Source organism: Carettochelys insculpta, chromosome 20 (assembly GCF_033958435.1).
Source record: "Carettochelys insculpta isolate YL-2023 chromosome 20, ASM3395843v1, whole genome shotgun sequence".
Lineage (NCBI taxonomy): Eukaryota > Metazoa > Chordata > Testudines > Carettochelyidae > Carettochelys > Carettochelys insculpta.
This window is the reverse complement of record NC_134156.1, coordinates 18,286,912-18,312,158: the sequence shown is the minus strand read 5'-3', so window position 1 is coordinate 18,312,158 and position 25,247 is coordinate 18,286,912. Positions and strand designations below refer to the sequence as shown.

At 42.7% G+C, this 25,247-nt stretch overlaps 1 protein-coding gene across 12 annotated transcripts in view; it reads left to right on the top strand.

Moving 5' to 3' along the window:
* Positions 1 to 25,247, top strand: part of BPTF (bromodomain PHD finger transcription factor) — a 117,237-nt gene that overhangs the window by 21,689 nt on the left and 70,301 nt on the right. For 11 of the 12 annotated variants that reach the window (XM_075014345.1, XM_075014342.1, XM_075014336.1 and 8 more), the window contains exons 2-3: positions 3,265 to 4,087; positions 22,600 to 22,823. In XM_075014345.1, the coding sequence (XP_074870446.1) occupies positions 3,265 to 4,087; positions 22,600 to 22,823 (1,047 nt within the window). Of the gene's footprint in view, positions 1 to 3,264; positions 4,088 to 22,599; positions 22,824 to 25,247 lie in introns of those variants that run through there. The other variant, XM_075014343.1, reaches the window with a different exon arrangement.

The window sequence follows — 25,247 nt, the reverse complement described above, 5'->3', positions numbered from 1 at the left end:
ACCCTCACCTGGTTTAGCCCACCCATTGAAGCGGTTTATTGAGGTGTGGCTGCTGCATGCTACAGCTTCTTGGAGCCACAGGTGAGAGCTGGGTGCCAGGTGGGGACCAAAGGTGCATGAACTGCCCCCGAAGAGACACGACAAGTCCCCACACCAGAGGTGCTATCCCTCCCTTGACACCCCCTACACCCCAGTTCTTTCAGCCTGATCTTTCTTTGGTAGCAGTACACAGGAAGGAAAGAATCCATCCTGCCTTGGAAATTTTGGATCAATTTGAAACTCTGATTTTAGCCCATGAGGTTTAATGTTAGAAGTAAAACTTTATATAGTTTAATTTGGCACTGTCTGTTTAATTGGATCATTGGTAAATGCATCTAATTTTATTACCTGTAATAGGAATGGATAATTTCACTTTCTTGTTATTTTTGTTTAGATTTTTCCTGTAAAGAAACTCTCGCAACAGTTCAAACTGTTCCTTTTATGTATTGACTATTTCTGATTTATTGAATAAAATATAGCAAGATTACAAGATTGGTATGTTGAATGAAGAAAGAAAAATTTTAAAGTAGATTTTTACTTCATTCTTTTGATCTTTAAAATAACGTTCACTTGTTAGAATATCTAGCCCTTTACTGAGTTAAAAAGCTTTAACAGTTTTTGTGAGTTCCATACTCAATCTGATAGCTTCCAAACAATTTGGCTGTATCTATACTAGAGAAGAGCAGTCCACTAGCACTTTAAAGACTAACAGAATAACTTTTTAGGTGATGAGCTTTCGTGGGGCAGGCCACGAAAGCTCATCACCTAATAAATTATTTTGTTAGTCTTTAAAGTGCTACTGGACTGCTTTTTTGTTTTGATAGTATATAGCACAGCTTTCTCTCTGTTAATACACTGGAGAGTTTTGTTGACAGAAGGGGACAAAGTGTTCTGTTGACAGTCTTGACACTCTTTCTAAAAATTTGAGGAATAACACACTGACAGATGACTGTCATCAGAAGTGCAGTGTAGACACTTCTGTCGACAGAGAGGGCTTCTGGTTGCCAGGCAGCTCTGTTTGCAGAGCTGCCATTCCTCTTCGCCACCAAAGGGTGGCGCAGTTTGGCAGCAATCTGTCAACATAGGTTCTGTCAAGATTTCCCTGTCAACAGTAACTTCTGTCGACAGATGCTTCTAGTGTGGACGTAGCCTTTATGTGTACAGGTTGAACCTTTCTAACCTGACACTCTCGGGACCTCACCAGTGCCAAATGAGAGAATTTGCCAGACCAGGAGAAGTCATTATTGTTAAGCAGATTACCAACACTTCCACTGCTTATTAGGCTCTTAAAACAAATTTAGGGGTAACTAGAGCTAAATAACAGCACAGCACGCTGAAAGCCAGAATTGGTGGTGGTAAACAGACTTTTCGGGACCATGAGAAACTTGGCCAGACCTGTGATAAGTGGTCATCTAAGTAAAATCATGCCAGACTATGCATATTGTAGGACGAGAATGTTTGAGATTAGAGAGGTTCAACCTGTAGTTAAAGCCTTTTAAATTAGCCCAGTAAACTTTGAACATGATATCTGTATATTTTTTTTTTTATTTTTTTTTTTTTTAGTAACTGATCTAGCACCATCCTTCTTTATAGTAGCTCTCACTGTGAAGAAGGGCTGCTGGGGACACAGCTTGACATTGTTCCTTTCTAGAAAGCTCTGCTAATTATGCCTATTTTTCAGTTTTAGCAAAATAGCTGTTTTGATAGGGTAGGAGAGATGGATTTTCTACTCATCCTTTCCCCTGCACTTGGTTTCTAGAAATGCTTCTCTGAGGAGCTACTTTCCCTCTAAATCTAAGGAAACTGATATATTGCTTTGGTCTTCTTAGGATCAGCATTGCCTTCTGATAATTGGGAAAGGCACTTTTAGACATAAGAGTATATTTCAGGAGCATTTGCATGTAAGTCTCTCTTTCATGATGGGAATAGTTTAAGGCGCCCTTTTTTATTGTATTTTAAACATTTGCCAGATACAAATCAGAAGTGACGATCAGATTTAGATCTTTATTTTAGGAGGTATGTGCACATGTGGACGGAGAGAGACCAGAAAGAACCACCAGCAATGTCCAGAGGGAATACTTAGGTTAGAAAGTAAATTTATCCACCATTCCCACTTGTAAAATGGGAGGTATTCTAAATCAGCTCTGACTGGGGCTTCATTTGCAGTAAATTTGAAAATCCCAATCTTCCTGATGGCAAAAACTACATAAAGCCCTCTCCTCCAGAGTTTCCTGAGAGTTAGGGATGGCTCTTTGCTAATCTGTTCCTTTCCTAGCCTCTCTTGATAGCCTCCTCAGTAAGTAGTCTTCAGTATTTATCTCTGGTATTTCTGTCTTCAAGCAACTGCAGTGAAATTGACATACTTATCAGCTTCAGGAGGGGCACAGACTTCCATTAGTAATAGAGATGCTGATCAAAGTCCTGTTAATTTTACTCTTTAGTTGATCACAGACAGGCAAAATAGCAGAGCACTGGATCTGTCTCAAAATTTGGGAAGATAGAACATCAGTACTTATTTGAAAGTTTTCCTTCACAATCATGTGATCTGGAAATTTAATTTGAAAAAAAATTTCTGCAGAAATTGATGGCTTAAGACAGCCACTTGCTACAAAGTGCTTGTACACCATTGCTATGGATATAAATAGTAACACCATTTGTTACTAGTACTCCAGTTAAATTTGAAGAATTTTATGAGTATAAAAATCAGTTAAGAATTAAAAGCCTTCTGAGACAAAAATTTCAGTTCAAGCTTTGGCAAAAAAAAATTAGTCATACTGAATGAAAATAAGAAACTGTCAGTGTTTTCTGTGTGTTTACTTTTTTCAGCTTATGTGGGCTTCTGATTCAGATTACTTTGTCAGCTTGAATGTTAAAACCTAGTTTCTGCATTTAATTTTAAGAATTGGATGCCCAACTTAGATTACTTATGAAACTGTTTTAAGTGTAATAACGTGTGAAGCTAAATCTGAGTCGTTAGAGATTCTTGTGATCTAGAGTTATGTGAAGACATTTATTTTGTACTCTTAAAAATAGAGGTGGGGTGAAAATACTGGCATAACTGGAGAGATACTATATTTAGCTGAGTACAGCTCCTGATAAAACAGGAAGGTTTCGTTTCCAGGAGCTCTGAGGGAAAATTTTACAAATTAATTCAGTTCATGGGAGGCATACTCAAGTTTATTGAATTATGATTAGCAAAACTCTTACTGTCATTTTTGTTTGCAGGTAGAAGAAGACAAAGAGTGCATCGTCCTCGTTCTCCAATATTGGAAGAAAAAGACATACCACTCCTTGAATTTCCTAAATCCTCAGAGGACCTAATGGTGCCTAATGAGCATATAATGAATGTTATTGCTATCTATGAGGTACTACGGAACTTTGGCACTGTTTTACGTCTGTCTCCTTTTCGTTTTGAGGACTTCTGTGCTGCTCTGGTAAGTCAAGAGCAATGCACACTTATGGCAGAGATGCATATAGTGCTTTTAAAAGCAGTTTTACGTGAAGAAGACACTTCAAATACTACCTTTGGACCTGCTGACCTCAAAGATAGCGTTAATTCCACTTTATATTTCATAGATGGGATGACATGGCCAGAGGTTCTGCGGGTATATTGTGAAAGTGACAAGGAATACCATCATGTTCTTCCTTATCAAGAGGCGGAGGACTATCCTTATGGACCAGTAGAGAATAAAATCAAAGTTCTACAGTTTTTAGTAGATCAGTTTCTTACAACAAACATTGCACGTGAGGAGCTAATGTCCGAAGGTGTTATCCAATATGATGATCATTGTAGGGTTTGTCACAAACTGGGAGATTTACTTTGCTGTGAAACTTGCTCAGCTGTGTACCATTTAGAGTGTGTAAAACCACCTCTTGAAGAGGTACCAGAGGACGAATGGCAGTGTGAGGTCTGTGTAGCACATAAGGTGCCTGGTGTAACTGACTGTGTTGCTGAAATCCAAAAAAATAAACCATACATTCGACATGAACCCATTGGATATGACAGAAACAGACGGAAATATTGGTTCCTGAACAGAAGACTTATTATGTAAGTAAATCCAGTCCTTCAGTGTTTCTGAAGAACATTGGGGTATTAAGTATTTAAGACCTTTTTTCTTTGTTTTATTTTAATCATGAAAGTATATTTTTTGTAACAAAAGATCAAATTTTCTGTGTAGGTTTCCAAAGTCCGTGTAATTTATCCATGTAGTTTATCCAAAACAGTACTCTTTTATGTATGACAGAGAACATTAATATCTTCAGCTCAGTGCTCATATGCAAAAAGGAAATCAGTGTGTACAGTAAATCCTCGATTTAATGGACTCTGATATAACAGACTTCGGAAATAATGGACGCTGTCTGTCTGCCGCCCGCCCCCCCACCCCCCCGCCTTTCAAATAAGTGCCGGGGACTCACCAGAGCTGCTGCTGGGGCAGGAGGAGCTGCCAGAATGGCTGGGGCTGGAGGGGCCATGGTAGCGGCTGGGGCCACTGGGGTGGGAGGCAGAGTGCGGTGGGACGCAGGAGTGCTCCTCCACAGCACGATTTGCATGGAGCTTTTCGTCACCCAGCCACCACTACCTGCAGTGGCACTGATTAGCAGCTATGGTGTGGGAGGCTGCTGTCTGCTGGTAGGTTGGGGGTGGACATGCTGTACCTTTGCACAGGCAACTTGGAGCTGGGGCTGGAGAATCCAAAGCACTGATATCTGCAGGAGGTGGAAGGAGCCACAGTGGCATTCAGCTGCTCTCCTGGTAATTGGGAGAAGGATGGAAGTGTGAAGGGAAAAATGGGGCAGAAGGTGGGAAGGGAAGAGGGGAGGCAGAGGACAAGCTGGGAAGGTCAGTGCATCGTCATACAGTATAACCATTTGGATATAACTGACTTTCAGCATTAACAGACACCCCTTACCCTCATTAAATTGAGGGTTTACTGTGGCATGAATGTGGGTAAGGGAAGTGAAATGTCAGTAGGGATTGTGTTTTGGTCTTGAGCATCCAGAGTTGATAGACAGTAAAATATGCAAAATAACATTAGTGTCCTTTCTATAAATATTAATCTTCTTGTTAACTTCACTTAAGCTGGATCCAGGCAGTTGCCACCGTGGCAGCATGCTGCATAAAAACCAGTATTTAGGAACAACCTCTGCACATTGGTTTTTCCATGCTGATGAAGATTTGTTTGTTGAATATTGGTGATTTGTTAATGGTGCATCTTTGCCTGATTAGATTAGTAATTGTCTTGGATCACTCAGTATTGCTTCTAGCCTTGACTGCTGAGAAGGAGAGCATGTACAAATGAAGTAAGTCTTTAGGGTATAAAGCAAAAGGAAATGGCAAGCACTTAAGAGTTCAAGCTGTTGTTTTGTTTGTCGGTGTCTAGTACTGTGGGGCCCATTTTTTGTTATTCTAAGTACTACTGTCATAAATGTGATTTAATAATTATACATGAATGTTTTATAATAGCCCAGTGTACTCTGATCTCCCCTTGCCCCACGGAGGTTAAGTTTGGATTTATATATAGGTCGTCTTTTTTAATAGAAACTAGTGAAATTCTAGCTACTCTTAAAGTCTGGTCAAGCATAATAGTTATAGAAAGGGAAGAGAAATGGAAATTTATGAAGGAGAAAAATAAAATGCTTAATACAATGATCTTATCTTTTCATACCATCTTCCTTAAAGCGGTCAAGCCTCAGAGAATAGCCATAGTCACTCTCATTTAGCACAATTTTAACAAAATGTAATGACTAAATTAAAAATTTTAGTTAGAATGTCTGAGAGGAGGTGCTGTTAGTATGATTGTCATATGCAAGACATTAAGCCAAACCTTGCGTTTTCAGTCCAGAATGTACAGTCTATTTCTGTTTGCATTAATGCAGAATTATTCATTGATACTTAACGAATTGAATACTACTTGAGGTTAAATCTACAAAGGGTATAACTTCAAGTTGTTAACAGAGAATATTCTCATGGCCAGTAATTCTCAGGTATGGGGTTTTGTCCTGACATTTTAATTACTTTTAATATCCCCAGATCATAAAAACCAGAGTTTTACCATTTAATCTTCCATAAGATACTTGGGGCTAACTGCAGCCTCTTCTGTGTTGTTCAGGTTGATCAGCCTGATCTCGCCGTCATCTTAATTTTGTGTGTGTATCCTCAATCAGATGAGGGCTGCCCTCTGTTGATTCCTGATGAATTATGTAGCCTGATTTGTGAGGCTATAGGACATGCTGTTCCTTCAACTCTTTGGAACTGAGCATTTTTCATTAGTAACGTTTATTCTTCTGAATTCCCACTCCTGCATTTAAACCCAAACCCTAAGTGTCATTCACTAATAGTTTGGGCTTAGTAGTCATGTTGTACAAATTTGGTATCAGTTTCTATGGTGGCATGAAATCGTAAATCACAAGATCTTTATTTTACTACAAGCTCAGACGGAGAAACTGGGAAAGTTTCAGCGAAATAGTGGAAAAATATAAACTCCATGATCAGAGATCCTGCATTGTTGAGATGCCTTAATATTCAGTATTCTGGTAGTATGAGCATCTTCAGACTAAGAACTTGGTCTGTGACAAAAAAGGCATTTTTTTTCAGTAACAGCAAGGAAGAACCTTTTTGTTGTTTCAAATTGGGAGTTTGCCCATCTATATTGTCTGCACTTGCAGACATCTTTTTCTTGTAGGCAGGATTTGAGGTGGAAAATCTGTCAAATATTAATTTGTACTCAAAGTAATTTTTCCAGTTAATGAGTTTAATCTTTTCTCTAATACATGGTGTATGAGCATAATTTTTTTAAAAATTAAGCTGGTTTAAATACTACAATAGACACATATATTTTTAAATCTAAAAAGCTTTCTCTTCAAACCCACATTTTATTAGCATTACCCAGTTTTTATGTGCTCGTATCCATAAAGAGAACGTATCTACATGTTGCTTAAGAGTAATAGATTTTGCTAAACTATTGTAGAAAGCATAATTGAAATAGGTAAGTTTCAAATACTTACTTTTGGTAAAACCGATCACTGTGTCCCACCCTTGTAAGTAATCTATGGTAGTACTTTTCAGAGTATTTAAAAGCTAGATTTACTGTTCTGATTATCAAGAAAATCATGTTCAGCACAACACATGAAGAAGTTTGTATTATAAGAGGAAATAGTGACATAGCACTCTCCTAGAGAGCAGGAAAAGGGTCCATCTCTTCTTAGACTTGGAGAAGACTACGATATGTCTACATTGCAGTCAGGACGTATAATTATAGCACCTGAAAACATGCCAGAGTTGCCTTTAATCTACAGGTTGAACCTCTCTCGTCTAGCATCCTCAGGAGCTGACTGGTGCCATATGAGAGAGTCTGTGTGACCATGGGCGGTCAGTATTGTTTAGCAGCATTGCCAACACTATTTACTGGGCTCTGAGAAGACATTTAGAGGTGAATCAGAGCTATGTAACAGCACAGAACACAAAGCCAGGACTGGTGGCTGGAAACAAACTTTATAGGACCGTAGGAAACTTGGCCACACCCATGATGAGGTCGTGCAGTTAACTAAAATTGTACTGAGTACAGATATTGCCAGATGAGAGTGCTGGATTATGGAGGCTCAACCTTTAGTGAGATCAAACCTATGTTAAGTAACAACAATGTAGCCGTGGTGGCAGGGGTTATCCTGCTTAGTATAATATAACCCTGTCTAGGCCCTTGGGTGTGTACTGTAGGAGCTAACCTAGTCTGCTGCCTCTACACTGCTTTTGTAATTCAAACTAGTTTTGACCTAGCTGAGTACAAGCTATTTTGCATTATGTCTGCCCATTCAGCACTCATCTCCTGATTTCAGTACAGGTACACTCTTAAGTCATCGTAGGCTAGAAAGAGGTAAGCAAGCATTTCAAAAAAAGCTTGGAAATGGTGATAATTGGAGAACTTGAAGGAGGATTGCTGCTCTCTTTTCAAGCCTATTCAGTCTTTGCAGGGGAATAAAGAAGAAAATTGTTCATGAACAATTAAGTTGTATTTACTCAGAGGAAAGATTTTTTTCAAAATATTTTTTTTCCTATTTGAATTATTTTGATTTTTTCCAAATGTCTCTTTTTGCCATAAACTTGCGCTAAGGATCAGATCAAAACAAAAAAGCAGTCATGTAGCACTTTAAAGACTAACAACATAAATTATCAGGTGATGAGCTTTCATGGGACAAACCCACTGATCTGAAGAACGGGGTCTGTCCCATGAAAGCTCATCACCTGATAATTTATGTTGTTAGTCTTTAAAGTGCTACATGACTGCTTTTTTGTTTTGATAGAATACAGACTAACACAGCTATCTCTCTGTCACTGAAGATCAGATGTCTGACTTTTTCAGTGCACCTCCTTTTTCCCCATAATAAATGGAGGCTAGAAAATACAGTGCTAAAAATGAGTTTCCACTTCAGTCATAAAAGAATAGTGAAACATTTAAGAATAAATTAAAGCCTTGCTTCACTGCTCAAAATATAGAATGACCTAGTGATGTTTGTGAACACTTTCTTCTCTTAAATGTTCTTTGCAGAGCAAAAAGAAAGTTTCAGGTCTTCATTGTTTCAGTGTGCTTCTATTGAAATACTTGAATTGTTCTGAGCCATAGGAACATCTTGCCATCACCTTATTGCTGCCAAGACTGAAGTCAAATGGGAGCAACTCCATTTTATTTTCAGTTAGCAGCATCCCCTTGCCCTTTTCTCTTTAAACCTATTATTCAGCCTAATCTAGAACCCATGCAAGTCATTGATAACTGCTGTTGCTTTCCATGGGCTTTAGAGCAGCCCCTGAATTCCACTTGTCTTCTAGGAGATAATTCGGCTGGACACTGTATTTCTAAATGTTGTTCCATATATGTTTCATGTGTGGCTTTTTAAAATCAAACCTTTGAAAACTATACCTAAGTGCACTTCTACAGGAAGTAGTGATCTGATTGGTGTGTGAACAACAGTAAACTCTAAACAGTCAACATCCCCTCTGCCCCTTATCCCCCTCCTTCAGTCCTGTGTATTTGATTTGTCGGTTTTTATTGCAATTTTTTTTGGCCTTCTGTAGTTATAAATGTCAGTCTGTAGTGGAAATCAGATTGATCTGATGAAGTGTGTCTGTCCCACGAAAGCTCATCACCAAATAAATCATTCTGTTAGTCTTTAAAGTGCTACATTTCTGCTGTTTTGTTTTGTTGGAGTACAGACTAACATGGCTACCTCTGTTACTTTAAAAGAAAATTAAATTGAGATGGTTTGTTATCTAAGCTGCTTAACTAGGAATCTTTTAATTTAAATGTTCATTGTCAGGTGCCTCTGATCCAAAATACAATTTGTTTGGGTAAAAGGAGGCAAACCCAACATTTTGGAGCAAGAGTTTCCTTGGATTTAAATATTCCCTTGTAGTATTGCAAGTATGAACAAAACCACTGGTGTATGTGAGAACCAGAGTGTGAAACCAATTAGGTTAAAGATTTGTTACGCATAAAACAGCTAACATAAGTTCAGATAATGTTAATTATCTTCTCTCTCCTCTAAAACAAGGGTGAGCAAACTTTTTATGGTAGGCCCCACTTTTCTTCCCTGCAATTAGCAGGGCCCTCTCCGATCTGTCTAATGTAATCCAGACTGACAGAAATTTTGGTTATGTTGATATAGAAAAAAAAGGTTACAGTGTATCAGCTTTAAATAATTTAGAAATCTTGTAGTACTAACATTAAACTATTAAAACTGAAATTGTAAGTTTTTTTTGCTATTATCTAGGCTTGCAGATGCTTATCAGTGATTTATTTTAGTGTTAACATAGAGTCTCTATCAGGTACAATTTGAAATTGTGGTTTACCATGGAATGGATGCAATTGAATGGAAATCTTAAAAATCCCCAGTAAACTGTCCTAAGAGCAAGAAAAAATATACCGGTATCATCTGCACAGCTTTTAGGTTTTACAGCACTTGCTTTTCAGTTTGCAACTGACAGCCATCGATAATTAAAAGTCAAATTTTGTCAATATAGCTGTCGTTTTGGTGCATATTTTGATATTGAGCATGCACTGTGCTGAATAGTAACCTGTTAAATAGTAACACAGATAGCAGTGCTAGTCTATATACTATCAAAACAAAAAAGCAATCCAGTAGCACTTTAAAGACTAACAAAATAATTTATTAGGTGATGAGCTTTCATGGGACAGTCTCACTTCTTCAGATGTTGAAGATTATTTTGTTAGTCTTTAAAGTGCTACTGGACTGCTTTTTTGTTTTAATAGTAACCTGTTAACAATAACTAAGGAAAAGAAATGGCAAAAAGTGAAACTAAAATAGTTAAATCAGTGCAAAAGATAAAATTTGAAGATAGCTTTCTCCTGAAATGAAGACTGAGAAGCCGGTAGTGTTGTGGTTTCTGTAGACTGGAGGACTCTGCTCCTGTTCATTTGTGTATGTGTGGCCTCCCCTGCTCAGTGGCAGCATTGAGAAGGGCTGGAAGCCTGTTTACTGAAGCAGGAACAGACATTTAATATATTCACATCCATTTTTAATTGTGATTTCTGCCTCCCTACTCCCTGGGCATAATATCCGGTTGGCCAGAGGAGTGAAAATGCCCAAGATATGGAAGTTCTTCGAGTGATTGCTCATGTGCATTCCAATTTGGGGTGTGTGCTGAGTGCATGCCCAGTTGCCGGAAGCTTTTTGCCCTAGCTGGTAGCCCTAGCACGCTTTGGAGAACCGATCCAGCAGTTTTTGAAGCTGGTCTTCTGTGAGAGACACTACAGCAGCATCGTCTGCGAACAGCATGTCTCTGATGAGGACTTCTCGCACCTTAGACTTAGCTTCCAGCCTTGCAAGATTAAACAGTTTCCCATCAGATCTTGTGTGCAGCAAGATGCCCTCTGTTGAAGATCCAAAGGCATGCTTCAGGAGGAGTGCGAGGAAAATCCCGAACAGCGTCGGAGCAAGCACGCATCCTTGTTTGACGCCGCTCCTGATTCTGAAAGCATCCGATAATGTGCCGTCATATTGGATGGTTCCTCTCATGTTTTCGTGGAACAACTGGATCATCTTCAGTAACCGTGGAGGACAGCCTATCTTGTGGAGCAGTTTGAACAGACCATCCCTGCTGACCGAGTCAAAAGCCTTGGTCAAGTCGATGAAGGCTATGTAGAGTGGCTTTCTCTGTTCCCTGCACTTCTCTTGCAGCTGCCTTAGAGAGAAGACCATGTCAACGGTAGACCTCTCTGCGCGGAATCCTCACTGCGATTCGGGGTACACCCTCTCAGCAATCTTCTGGAGTCTGCCAAGGATGACGCGAGCGAACAGTTTACCAGTGACGCTTAGGAGGGAGTTTCCACGGTAGTTGTTGCAGTTGCTTCTGTCTCCTTTGTTCTTATACAACGTTACAATGTTAGCGTGACGCATATCCTGTGGAACCTCACCCTCTTTCCAGCACAGGCACAGTAGCTCATGCAGGGGTTCCAGGAGTGTGTCCACGGCACATTTGATTACCTCTGGTGGTATACCATCCTGACCAGGGGCCTTTCCAGCTGCAATGCTGTCGATGGCTGTCTTCAGTTCATCCACAGTCGGCTCTTGGTCCAGTTCGTCCATTACTGGTAGGAGCTCGACGGCATCGAGAGCTGCGTCAACCATAACGTTCTCGCATGAGTACAGCTCGGAGTAGTGCTCAACCCAGTGCTCCATCTGTTTGGCTTTGTCAGCGATGACTTCACCAGATTTGGATTTCAGAGGTGCCATCTTGTTCTGGGTGGGTCCTAATACCTTCTTCATACCCTCATACATTCCTCTGAGATTACCAAAGTCGGCACAGGTCTGAATGCTGCTGCATAGCTGGAGCCAGTGGTTGTTGGCATAGCGCCTGGCTGTCTGCTGTACTGTTCTTCTGGCCTCTCTAAGTGCTTGCTGGGTACTCTGGCTCGGTGAGCGTTTGTACTCCAGGAGTGCAGCGCGCTTCTTTTCAATGACTGGAATCATCTAATCAGAGTTAGCTTCGAACCAGTCGTTCGTGTTTCTAGCTCTTCTTCCAAACGCCGACAAGGCCGTGTTGTAAACTGTATCCCTCAGATGTTGCCATTTGGATGTCACATCGATGCCCCCAGGGCCGCTGCGCAGATTTTCCTGGAGGGTCTCTCTGAACTTTTCAGCTTTCTCCGAGTTTGCCGTCTTTCTGGCGTCAATGTGGAGCCTTCCAGCAGGTTTAGAGCGGTACAGCTTCTTGGGTCTCAGCTTGAGCTTGGAGCAAACTAGCGAGTGATCTCTATCACAGTCAGCACTTTGATAGCTGCGTGTCAGAAGGATGTTTTTGAGGTTATTACACCTAGTGATGACCACATCTAGTTGATGCCAGCACTTCGAGCGTGGGTGTCTCCACGACACTCTGTGCTGTGGCTTCGTTTGGAAGAATGTCTTTGTGATGCACAGATTGTGGTACGTGCACAGTTCAAGGAGACGCTGTCCATTGTCATTCATTTTTCCCACACCGAAGTGTCCTAAGCAGGAAGGCCATGAGGCCCAATCAGCTCCAACTCTTGCATTGAAGTCACCCAAGATGTACAGTTGTTCACGAGCAGGTATTTGCGCTATAGCAGCACTAAGCACGTCAGCCTAAAGAAGATGAACGTACTCGGTCAGGATGTTGCTGAATCCCCATCAATCAGCATTGACAACTATACGTTAGAGGTTGTCCACGAGTTCATTTACCTCAGGTCCACCATCACTGACACCCTGTCGTTGGACACTGAGCTAAATAGGAGAATCGGAAGAGCGGCCACAACTCTGTCCAGACTCAGCAAGAGAGTGTGGAATAACAACAAGCTGTACACTCACACCAAAATGCAAGTCTACAGAGCCTGCATCCTCAGCACCCTCCTTTATGGCAGCAAGACTTGGACCGTGTATGCCTGCCAGGAAAAGAGGCTGAACATCTTCCACTTGTGCTGCCTCAGGCGCATCCTTGGAATATCATGGAAGGACAGAGTGACCAACACTGCCGTCCTCGAGCAAGCTGGAATCCCAACCATGCACACCCTCCTCAGGCAGCGTCGACTCCGCTGGCTTGTCCACGTCCACAGGATGAATGGTGGAAGGATTCCAAAAGACATCCTGTATGGTGAGCTAGCCTCTGGCAAAAGACCTCCCGGACGCCCCCAGTTGCGTTACAAAGATGTCTGCAAGAGAGACCTCAGAGGTAGACATCGAGCTGGACAACTGGGAAGAGCTAGCAGACCACCGCAGCAGATGGAGGCAGGGGTTACACAAGGGCCTTCAGAAGGGCGAGTTGAAGATCAGACAGCTAGCAGAGGAGAAGCGAGCGCGCAGGAAGCACAATAAGGACTTGCCAGACACCCGCTACATCTGTAAGAGATGCAGCAAGGACTCTCACTCTCGTGTGGGTCTTTATAGTCACAATAGACGCTGTAAATGAAGTCCTCAATTGAAACTTTAAAGGGCACGATCCATAGTCTATGCAGACTGAAGGATGCCTACTACTAGCCCTAGGGTCGGTGCAGCGCCCCTAGAGTGGTGCCCGTATGGCCACCCATATATGCACCGCCCGCCCTGCCCCCTCCTCACTTCCTTCTTGCTGTGCTGTCAGTTGCTGGAGCTCCCTCATTGTTGAGAGTTTGCTGGTAGCCTTTATTGTTTTAATTAATTATAAATAGTTTAGATAGTTATTTTCCTAGGTAAATAGTTCCTCTTAGCACCTAGTGAGCTGATGTGGGTCCCCTGGCTCCCCAGGGTTTAAAAACTGTTAGAATGTGGCAAACGTATGTCCAAAAGTGACCCGTGTAGGGCGTGTTTCAGTTGCCTTGGTGAAACTCACTTCCAGGAGTACTGCTCTATTTGCAAGGCCTTCAAGCCCAGCCTAATGCAGTCACCAGGGTCATGGCTTCAGTCTCGGGACTCTCACGGGAGGTGCAGCAGTCCATTCAGGGCCTCCCTTTTGAGAGCCCCTCTCTGTTGTCGGAAAAAACTGACAAAAGACTGCATAGTATGAAGGACTCACAGACCACGCTATGCTCACTGGGTCTGTACACACCGGTGACCCAAAGAAGACATTTTACACCAAGGCCCCAGTTCAGACAGTTCTCAAAACAATAGCAGGATGGGAACAGGAGAAGGGGCTGTCGTAATAGGAGGCGTCAGGGTCGCCAGACACAGGACCAGGGTCTAACCCCCAATTTTGATGGGGCAGTCAGGAACGACATACCAGCCACACCCACAGTTCCAGCTCAGTGTTTTTCATTCCACCTATCTCCATTCTACCATGCATGGTGCAGCATAACTTCGGACCAGTGGGTCCTCCGCATGGTAGAAAAGGGATATGCCATCCAATTCTCTTCTTACCTCCCCTTCCCCGTCCCTCTTCAGGGACCCCTCTCATGAGATTGTTCTCAGGCAGGAAATAGGAGCCCTCCGTCAAAAGGGGGCTATAGAGGAAGTTTCCCAGGAATTCCAGGGACAGGGATTTTATTCCCGCTGTTTTCTAATCCTGAAAGTGAAAGGGGGGCTACAGCCAATCTTGGACCTACGAAACCTGAACAAATTAGTGAAAAAGATAAAGTTTCATATGATATCCCTGGGCATAATTATCCCAATGCTGGAACAAGGGGACTAGTTTGCCACTCTCGATTTACAAGATGCGTATTTCCAAATAGCAGTTTATCCATCTCACAGGAGGTGCCTCAGATCTGTGCTAGGGAAGGACCATTATCAGTTCACAGTCCTGTTTGGACTCTCCTGAGCCCCGAGAGTCTTTACCAAATGTATGTCAGTAGTAGCAGCCTTCTTACTCAGACAGGGAGTGCACCTGTTCCCTTATGTAGACAACTGGCTGATCTGAGGTCAGTCACAGAGACAGGTGTCGAGACATGTACAGCTGATAAGAAAAATGTTTGACATGTTAGGTCTTCTAGTAAACGAGGCAAAGTCTGTGCTAGCCCCGACTCAAGTCATGGAGTGTTTGGGCGCACGACTAGATGCAGAGCAAGTCGGGGCCTTCCTGCCATAGAGCAGGGTCCAACCTATGGCATCTTGTATCCAAGATCTAATAAGGTTCCCAACCATAACGGCCAGGGGATGTCTCAGACTGTTGGGCCACATGGCGGCATGCACGTTCGTAGTCCAACGTGCCAGGTTATGAATGCGCCCCTTTCAGCTGTGGCTCGCCTCAGTATACAGACCTGTCAGGGACAACATAGACAAGTTAGACACAGTCCCCCCAAGACTGTTAATGGCATTACACTGGTGGCTAAAAGCTGGGTCCGTCGGCATGGGAGTGCCCTTCAATCCCCTGCAACCCTCCCTCTCTCTGGTCACAGATGCCTCGGACCTGGGTTGGGGGGCACACTTGGGGGACCACCAGATGCAGGCCCTGTGGAGCAAGACCGATGCTCAGCTCCACATAAACATGTGAGAGCTCAGAGTGGTTTGGCTGGCTTGCGAAGTCTTTCAGAACAAACTGAGGGGGCAGTGTGTTGCAGTCAGCACAGACAACACGACGGCAATGTACTATGTAAACAAACAAGGGGGTGCATGCTCCGTGCCCCTGTGTCTAGAGGCCCCCCGTGCTTTGGGACTTCTGCATTTAGCACCAGATTCTCCTGAGGGCGTTCTATCTGCCTGGGGCTCACAACTCCCTAGCGGATCACCTCAGCAGGTCCTTCATGGACCACGAGTGGTCATTACACACTGAAGTAGTAAATTCAATTTTCCAGAGGTGGGGACGTCCCCAGGTAGACCTCTTTGCCATGCATCTGAATGCGAAGTGCAGGATGTTCTATTCTTACCAGAACTGAAGTCTGAGCTCTTGGGCAGACGCTTTCAGCATTCATTGGCTGGGTCCATTGCTGTACGCCTTCCCACCAATACCACTCATCCACCGAACACTGTTGAAAATTTGGTCAGACCGAGCATTAGTTATCCTGGTGGCCCCAGCCTGGGCTTGACAGCGCTGGTACTCGACCCTCTTGGAGACGTCCACTCACGCCCGGGAGGTGCTTCTGCTGTGTCCGGACCTGCTGACACAGGAGAAGGGGAGACTACGGCATCCCAGTCTCCAAGCGCTGCATCTCACAGCATGGAGGCTCCATGGCTGAGACCGGTCGAGCTGGCCTGCTCTGAACTTGTCAGGGAAGTATTGCTGTACAGAAGGAAACCCTCTACAAGGGTAACATATGTAGCCAAATGGAAAAGGTTTACCATATGGGCCATCCAGGAGGGGATGTCCCCAGGAGAGGCCCCAATACATGTATCCTAGACTACTTGCTGGCCCTAAGCCAGATGGGGCTGTCACTTTCCTCCCTAAAAGTGTACTTGGCAGCCATTTCAGCGTTTCACCCAGGGACTGGGAGATTCTTGGTCTTCTCAGACCCAGTGGTAAAAAGGTTCGTGAAGGGAATGGAAAGAGTCAAACCACAGGTTCAGGCCCTCCTGCCAACATGGGACCTTAATTTGGTTTTGTATAAGCTGATGGCTTCCCCATTTGAACCTCTTGCCTCCTATTCTATGTTGTTCCTTTCCTACAAGGGGGCATTCCTGGTGGCCATTACGTCAGCCAGAAGGGTGTCAGATCTCAGGGCCCTGACAGTGGACCCACTTTATACAGTGTTCCACAAAAACAAGGTGAGGCTGCATCCCCACCTGGCATTTCTGCCTAAGGTGGTCTCCCCTTTCCACATTAACCAAGACGTCACCTTACTGGTGTTTTACCCAAAGCCCCATGCCTCCCCCAGGAAGCAGAGTCTACACAGCTTAGATGTCTGGAGGGCACTGGCCTTCTATATGGACAGGACCAAAGCCTTCCAGAAGCTGCAGCCGTTGTTTGTTGCAGTGGCAGACAGGATGAAGGGGCACCCGGTCTCCTCTCACTGGATTTCCTCATGGATAGTGGCCTGTATCAGAGAGTGCTACAAACTGGCAGGGGTTCCCCCTCCCCTGATCAAAGCTCACTCCACTAGGACACAGGCATCCTCTGCGGCGTTCTTGGCCAAGGTCCCTATCCAGGACATCTTCAGGGTGGCCACTTGGTCCTCCAGTCACATGTTTGCAGCGCATTACGCAGTTATGCAGCATGCATGGGAAGACGCTGTGGTGGGCAGGGCCATCCTCCTCTCCTTTTGGGGCTCAGACCCTGCCTCTTAGACATTGGTTTGCATTCACCCAAATTGGAATGCACAGGAGCACTCACCTGAAGAAGAAAAGACATTTACCTGTTCTGTAACTGGTGTTCTTCGAGATGTGTTCCTCATGTGCATTCCAAAACCCTCCCGCCTTCCCCTGTGTTGGAGTAGCCAGCAAGAAGGAACTGGGGGGGGGCCGGGCGGTGCATATATGGGCGCCACTCCAGGGGGCACCGCACCAACCCAAGGGCTACCGGCTAGAGCAAAAAACTTCCGGCAACTGGGCATGTGCTTGGCGCACACCCCAAATTGGAATGGACATGAGCAACACATCTTGAAGAACACCAGTTACAGAACAGGTAACCGTCTTTTTCCACTGATCCTTGGTCTAACAGGTTCCTATCTATTTTCCCCAAAGCTACCAGAAGCAGCAAGAGTCCTGGGTCCCATTCTTTCTTTCTGGTTCTATCCTCCACTGTCTGTCCTAATCCATTCTCAAGGTCTGTGTCTACACTAGAGTTTTGTCAACAAAATTGTTGGAGTGTCCACATTCCCAAGGTGTTCTTTGAACAGTAAATCCGTCTGGATGTTCCGGGGGCCCTCTGTCGACAATGGGCAGCACTGTCTTCTGTACTTCTGGTTGGCTGTTTAGTCAAGAGATCAGCTGGGCATTCCGATCGCTCTGTGTCGACAGAACAGATTGCTCTTTCAGTCTGCTTGACAGTCTGGCTGCAACCTGTCAACAGAAGTTTTGTTGGAAGATTTCTTCTTCCAGAAACTTCTGTTGACAGATTGCTCTACTGTAGACATAGGCAAGGAGCAGTGCTGACTTTCACTCAGCCCAGAAATACCAGCTGTTTCTGTTGAAACATCTTCTTTAACTGGTAAGGTTTTCCCTTCTGCCATGTCAACACAAATTCCAGACCCTATCTTTCCCATTCTGTAAGGATCCAAATAGGTCTTGATCATGGGCATCAGCAGTCTTGAGTCCTTGTTTTATTTGAGTCTTTTGAAGTCACATGCCCTTTCCAATCTCTCTTTGTTTTTATCCCAAAACAGGAAAATCCCCTGGGAAGAGTAGATTTTAATCTAGAAAAGAGCAACCATTAGCAGAGTCCCCCCTAAACTATATGAGTTCTTTACAGATTTTTAGAAAAAAAGGGTTTTTCTTGATCCCCAAAGAATTCTAATAGCACTTCTTAACATGAGAAGATTTTATCTCTGTAGAAAGATGGGATCCTTCTGAATGGGATTCAAATGCTGTTGCATTTCCTTATAGGCAGCTATGCATATTTACATTTTCATTTATTTCCATTATCAATTCCATGCTCCAGCTATAATCTTAGACTCTGAGGAGGCCTGTCAATTTAGTTCTCTCCTTTTGACCAGTTCAGTCTCCATCGATTCCTGTGCTGTGTGGTTTCTCAGAACAGCCTGTGGCTCAGTCAGTGTACAAAGACCTCAAACTTAACTCATGTTTGCTTTGGTAGGATCAGTTTTTGTCTATTGAAAAGCACTGAAACTGAACAAAATTGTTTCTAGCCATTCATTATCCAGGATCTCACAAGGAAACTCAGACCCTTTCATTACAGGCATAACTTTCAACTGTATCAGAATTGCGAGACCTGTTGTTCCTTCCCTCCCCTTGTTTTCACTGGCTTTTTTTCCATGTGCAAAACAGGAAAATAGCACAAGTTCCTTGCTTGTTAAAGCAAATTACTTCAACTTCTTTTGCTGTGCGTTTTAGCCTTAGAGTTATTTATCCAAAATGATTGCTCTGCTTTTGTCTGTGGCTTATATGCAGTTAACATTTTTCATCTGTATGTTTGTCTCTGCTTGCTAACTTCTGACATCTCTGGTTTATAACAGGGTGGACTTGTAAAGGTCTTGTGCTTCAGTTTCATAGTGCTATGATGCCTTGTCTCCTGCTTTCAGAGTTTTCCAGTGACTCCTCTGAGCCATTCCTGGGAGCACAGGAGACAGAAAGAAGTAGGATAGATTCCTGTTTTAGTTGTATTCAGGATGAATTGGCCTCCCTCGTGACTAAGTACATGCAGTCCTCTCCTGAGATTACCCAGTCTGCTGCCTGCAGTTTACCTTAGTTTCCAGAGTGGCATTTGGTCAGCAGTTTTGTTTTTGATGGTGATCCTCTCATCTCCTCCAGTAGTAGCCTGATCTCTGATTTCCTCAAGAGAGGAAAGGTAGAGTCCTCTGACCCAGAGAGAAAACAATATGCCTAGACAAGGTTTGTCTTTTCTTTTTTGTGCACGAACACCTTAGGCCCCCTACCAAAAAAAAAAACAAAAGCAAAAAAATCCCTCTGGGAATTTCACTTTGCTCTTGAAGTGTAACTGCATCATGTCTTTAATCTTCAGCTGGTCAGTAATGCTTCATTACCTTCATGTGCTCAACACCCAGTTTGTGTGGCCTGTGTTTTGGTTATACTGCAGTGGTTTCAAGGCAGTAAGGCAAACTCTGATCATTGTTCCCTGAAAGATGTACAGTTATGCTGATGCCCAGAAAAGAGTTAAATGCTGTCTAGCTGACTAGTGGAGTACCTACTACTAGGTTACTTTTACTGGTGGTGCACCTTCACATGTCTTAGCACACACAACAATTTATTCCACACATGGATGGAAAAGATTGGAGGGACGATTGGCTCTTATCCTGAGCTTTTAGTATCTACCATAACAGTAGCCTGATCTAAGGACATATTTCTTCAAACAGCATACAGTCAGTCTGTGGTCTTGTTGCCAGGGGATATTGTGAAGGCCAGAAGTATAATTGGGTTTAAAAAAGAATTAGAAGAGTTATTGGAAGATAGGTTGGTTGATAGCTATTACCCCAGATGGTCAGGGATGTGCGTTCATGCTCTGGGTGTTCCAAACCTTTGTTTGCCGAAAGCTGGGACTGGACAATGGGATGAATCGCTCAATAAGTTGCCCCGTTTTGTTCAATTTCTCTGAAGCATCTGGCACTAGCCACTGTCAGAAGACAGGATACTGGACTAGATAAACTCGGTGTAACTGTCCTTATGTTCTAAGGAGCCTGTTTGTTCAAGGGAAATACCATGCCCAGTGAAACCCTATGAAGAAATTAAATCGCACTCAAAAATCCCAAAAAACTTGACTTTCAGTCATTTTCCTGTACGTGAACAGAGCAGTCATGAAATGATTAGAGATTTTTTGGTATCCCAGTAGTTTACCTCTGTTCTTCCTACAAAATAGCATCACTTTGTGATGTCTCATCCTTCTAGGTGGCTCAGGATTCTGTTTGCGTTTCAGGTGATAACATGGCAATTTGTAGATGGCAGGGTAGACTCTGTGCTCTCTGTCCCTATACATGGAATGGGAAGAGAACTCTACTAGATGAGTTTGTTGTCATACAGGGGGTGGCCCAAAGTATCCCCGTGACATTAGAACGAGAATAAATGAGAACAGAAGGAGGGTGGAGGGTGGGGAGCAGTAGTCGGGGCTGGGTAACTGTATGGTCAGAGCCACAAATATGACTTGATCTGTCGCGTTTTGGATTGATTGGTAGGACACTAGGTGGGAAGAAAAGAGGTCAGAGGAGAAATCTGCTTGATGGCCACAGACAAAATCTTAGTAAGTCACAGGTTCTTTGTGCATCCATTCCCAGTCTGTAGAATGAGGATAAATAGGTTTTCCGCAACTGACAGAGGTGTTGAGGTTAAATACAGGGGAAACTGAGATGCACTCAAACACTTCGGTAATAAGAGTTTTCTAAGTAGCTAAGAAACATAGATGAAGTGGGATTCCCTATTGGTTATCCAATAATCTTGTCTGATTTTTTTTTTAAAAAAAAGGAGGGTTTGATGATGAAAAACATGTCCACTGCTAAGTAATTAACTTCATAAAAGTATAATGCTTATAAACAATTATATGCACTTAACAATGTTAGTAAACAGCAATGTGACTGTCTAGCTCTTACAATAGCTCTTCCAACCTTTTCCACTGCCATCATTGCAGGGGTATATAATACATCCAGGGATATAAAACAAGAGTAACAAATACATTGTAAACAAGTATTCTGTTTTCTCTTACTGTCTTTTCTACTACTTTTTTCTCTTATCTGTTATTTGATTAACAGTCTGTTCTGCCTTTCTCTGAATAAGCTATAATGTCACTTGTGTGTTCTTTTCTCTCCCTTCTCCTCTTGAGTTTTTACCTCCTCTTTTTTCTCTCTATATTCCAGTAGTTCCTCAGTCCCTTCAATGATAAATGCTTCAAATCATATCATATACTAGCAGAAATTGTTCTTTGTTTAGATGAAATAGGGCTCAACCATTGTTTGAAAAACATATGGGTGGCTAAGTGTAAGAATACACCATCAACTAAGATCAGATGGAGATTAAAAAAGGCCCACAAGAAGTGGGGCACACCCCTTCAAGTGGGGTGGGGAGGAATTTTTGGGAAGGGAGTGCCATGAAGCCCAACTCTGCCCCAGCTCTATTCCAGTTGGAGCTCCACTCCCAGCCCTACCCTACCCAACCAGGTTGTGTTTGCAGTCTCACACTTGGAGGATGGTGTTGGTGGTTTGATTTGAGCAGGTGTAATGGGTGGGGGGGGCCCAAGTGAAAATTATGGAGATCACTGGACTAGAGGAAAAATTAAGTTAACTAGAATCAGTTGCCTTCCATAAACAAAGATTTCTCCAAGTCCTTTTTAATGGAAAAGGTAGTATTTCTTTGCAGTATGCCAGATTCTGCTAGCCAATCAAAAACCTGTTAAACTATTTTTCTAGTGTTTAAAGTGCTACTTGACTGCTTTCTGTTTGGAATAATGTCGAGAAAAGTAACTGACTCTTCAGCCTGCTTTAGAATCCTAATTTAAAGTATTTCAATATGTAGATAAATTTAATCAAATAACTAAAGGTGCTTGTGTTCCTGAATGTGTAAAGCCAAATCATCCACTTTCATTGGGGGGAATTGGTAATGGACCACAGGGAAGGTCTGACAGTGAGGAAAATTCAGCAAGTTTCCCTGATGGAGTTGAGGTAGAGAGGAGGAGTAGAGGATTGTGCATCCAAAATCTCCAAATTACAGGAATCTGAACAAAGACCCTCTGCAGTGTATACTCGGGCCCGTGCTGTGCCTTCCTTATCACATTAGTGTATTTGTGCAAAAGTTAGTTATCTCACAGGTAAAGCATTTCATGGTGGTTGTGGGATTGGTCATCTTTAAATTTCCTGACTTTGATATATTTAAAATTTTAGCTGTAATATTGCATTGTTTTAGGAGAGCGTGGGGAGAATGGCTTTCATTTAACAGTGTTGAATCTAAACTGTTAATCTTATTTTTCCCTTATCGGTTGATGTTGTCTTGGGGCAGGGGACAGAAGCTCATTTTGTTTAAATTTCCTTGCCTTTCTAAAATAATATAAAAGCAACCGTTCTCAAACTGTTATTGCAGAGAGGAAGATTCAGACAACGAGAAGGATAAAAAACTCTGGTACTATAGCACAAAGGTCCAGCTGGCACAGTTAATTGAATGCTTGGACAAAGATTACTGGGAAGCTGATCTTTGTAAAACTCTTGAAGAAATGTGCCAAGAGATTCATCGGCATATGGATATCACAGAAGATCTTACTAACAAAGCACGGGGCAGCAACAAATCTTTCCTTGCTGCAGCAAATGGTAGGAATATCAGTCTATTGTGGGAATGAATGTTAAACACATTGATATTATGGTTTTACTTCAGTCTTTAAACATTGAATTAATGTTTCCCCTGAAGATTTATGCACTCAATTTTTAAAATATTTATTGTTAATAACTTTGTAACATCAGTCTGCCTGGCAATAGCAATGTTACTAACTTTTGAAGTTTCTTGCATTCTTCCTGGATTTGACATTTATAGTCTTGTTGACTTGTTTGCTAAATGCTCGAGAAATACTCTATTACCTCCAAACGTACTTATGTCCTAAATTTCCATAGACTTAATTTTATGTCTCCTGTAAGAGAGAGAATGTGGTAGGAAGAGGGATGGAGGGGTGCACTCATTAGTAAAAGGGTTAAGTACCCTGTTAACTGAATTGATACGGTGATATAACCACTCCAGAAAAAAGTCCAAATCCGTAAACTTTTTGGATTTCATGGAGATTTTTAGTGGCAGAGGTTCAAAACAGAATTATCTTTCCTATTAATTGTGTCTGCAGGTGATATTCTTAGAAGGGGAAGAATAAAATTTTGAATTTTCAGAAGAATAGGCCTTTTTGATTTTAGGTCTGAGTTTTGTTTAGAGAACTATACTTCTCCATCCACAAGGCCACATATTTAATACTCCAGTATCTTTCTGATTATCAGGAAGTCAGGAGAAATTTCCTGTCTAGCCCTCTGTAAACATTGACACTAGAATTGGGAGGGCTGTTTAGCTTAGTTTTAATTAAACATTTTTGCTAAAATTTCATTTCTCTGCAGAACATCTTGTGAAAAAAAAAATTTTTTTTGACGTCCGAGCCATGCACTTCAATAGAATATTGTATACTGCACTCAAAATACAGTAAACTATTTCATATCGGGAAGCCCCAGGACTGGGAGGTTGCCAGATTTTCAAATTTTCTGAATAATAGAGAAGTATACTTAGCAGTATAGAAGAAGATGATGATGATGATGATGATTAGATATTAAGAAACAAACAAAAACGTATGCGGAGTACTTTATTTACCAATAACAGCTGTATTGTGTACTGTAAACTGATACTGTACTTGCTCTATTTGTATTTACTTTCACTATACTGTACTTATGGAAAACATAACTAAAATTTACTTATGATTAAAATGATGGTTATTTGAGTGTTCTGGAAAATAGGATGCCATATATAAAAGAGTTTACTGTACAGTCCATTCAAAATGAGTGCCAAAGCTATAAATTTCCTAATGTTAAATTTCAGAATTTCTAATTATCTGGCAATTAGAATTTCTACGTTATTTAAAGTAAACATTAAATGCTACTAAACGGGGGAAGCACATAATACGCCTCCAAGTTTACTATATAATGTTACCGATACTAGTAAAGGAAGGAATTACATGTTTTGTATGAGTTAGAAGCATTGTAAGGATATGGAATAGTAGTAGAAGTAGTGACCATGTATCTTTTGTGATATGAAAGACTTAAGTCCATGTGGATGTTTGACTTAGCAGTTGGTATAGTCTATTTGCCCTAGATAGCTTTGACAAAGTACAAAATATATGGAAATTCTAGGTGGAGAAAGCAAAATGAAATACCAGTCGTCCCCCGCCAACTGTTCCACCAAACAAAAGTATCAGCAAAACTGAAGCCATGTCTGAGTCTTAATTTGCTTACATGCTGTGCACAAGCTAATGATTTGTGTCTATTTAGTCTTCTTGAGGAAAGAATTCTTTCACTTTTTTAGTCAATACACTAGACCCCTGACTTACGCGCGGGTTGCGTTCCTAGGTAACCGTGTGTAAGGTAGATTTTGTGCAATTTGAAGTCTGCACAGGGATGGCAGAGGAGCAGGGCAATGCTGTAATTGGTCGGAGGTACAGCAGGGCCGGACACGAGAGCACAGCAGCCTGGAGGAGATGGAGTGGTGGGGAGGGGGGAGCTTCTGGGAGAGCCAGGAGCCCTGGGGATGCTGCACCCCCCGCCCCCACCGAGGGAGTGTGGCTAGGCCTACCCACCTCCTGCCCACTGCTGGGGGCTCCCCTCACCCACTGAGCCTCGTCCGGGGTGGGAGGTTCACACACAGCTTGCAGACCTTAGAGGCCTGGCCATTTTCCCTGCCAGCTGCTCGGGTCACGCACACCACAATTGGCTGGGACTAGCCACCACAGAGAAATGCATCCCTCCCCTTCCCCATGGCACTGCACTGTCTTCCCCTGGTTGGGCAGCTGTGTTGCCACGTGCCTTATGTGCTAGTGTGGGCACCCCTACCTCCAGTGTGCATGGTATGGGTGGCGACTTGGCACTTGCAGCTCCCCCAGGAACAAACAGAGGGAGGGGCAGGTGAGGAGGGAGCTGGCCTACTGTGGGGAGGAGGCAACCTGGACCGGATGCCAGGGGGCGGTGGCAGAGCAGGGGGAGCTGCAGAGCGGTGCT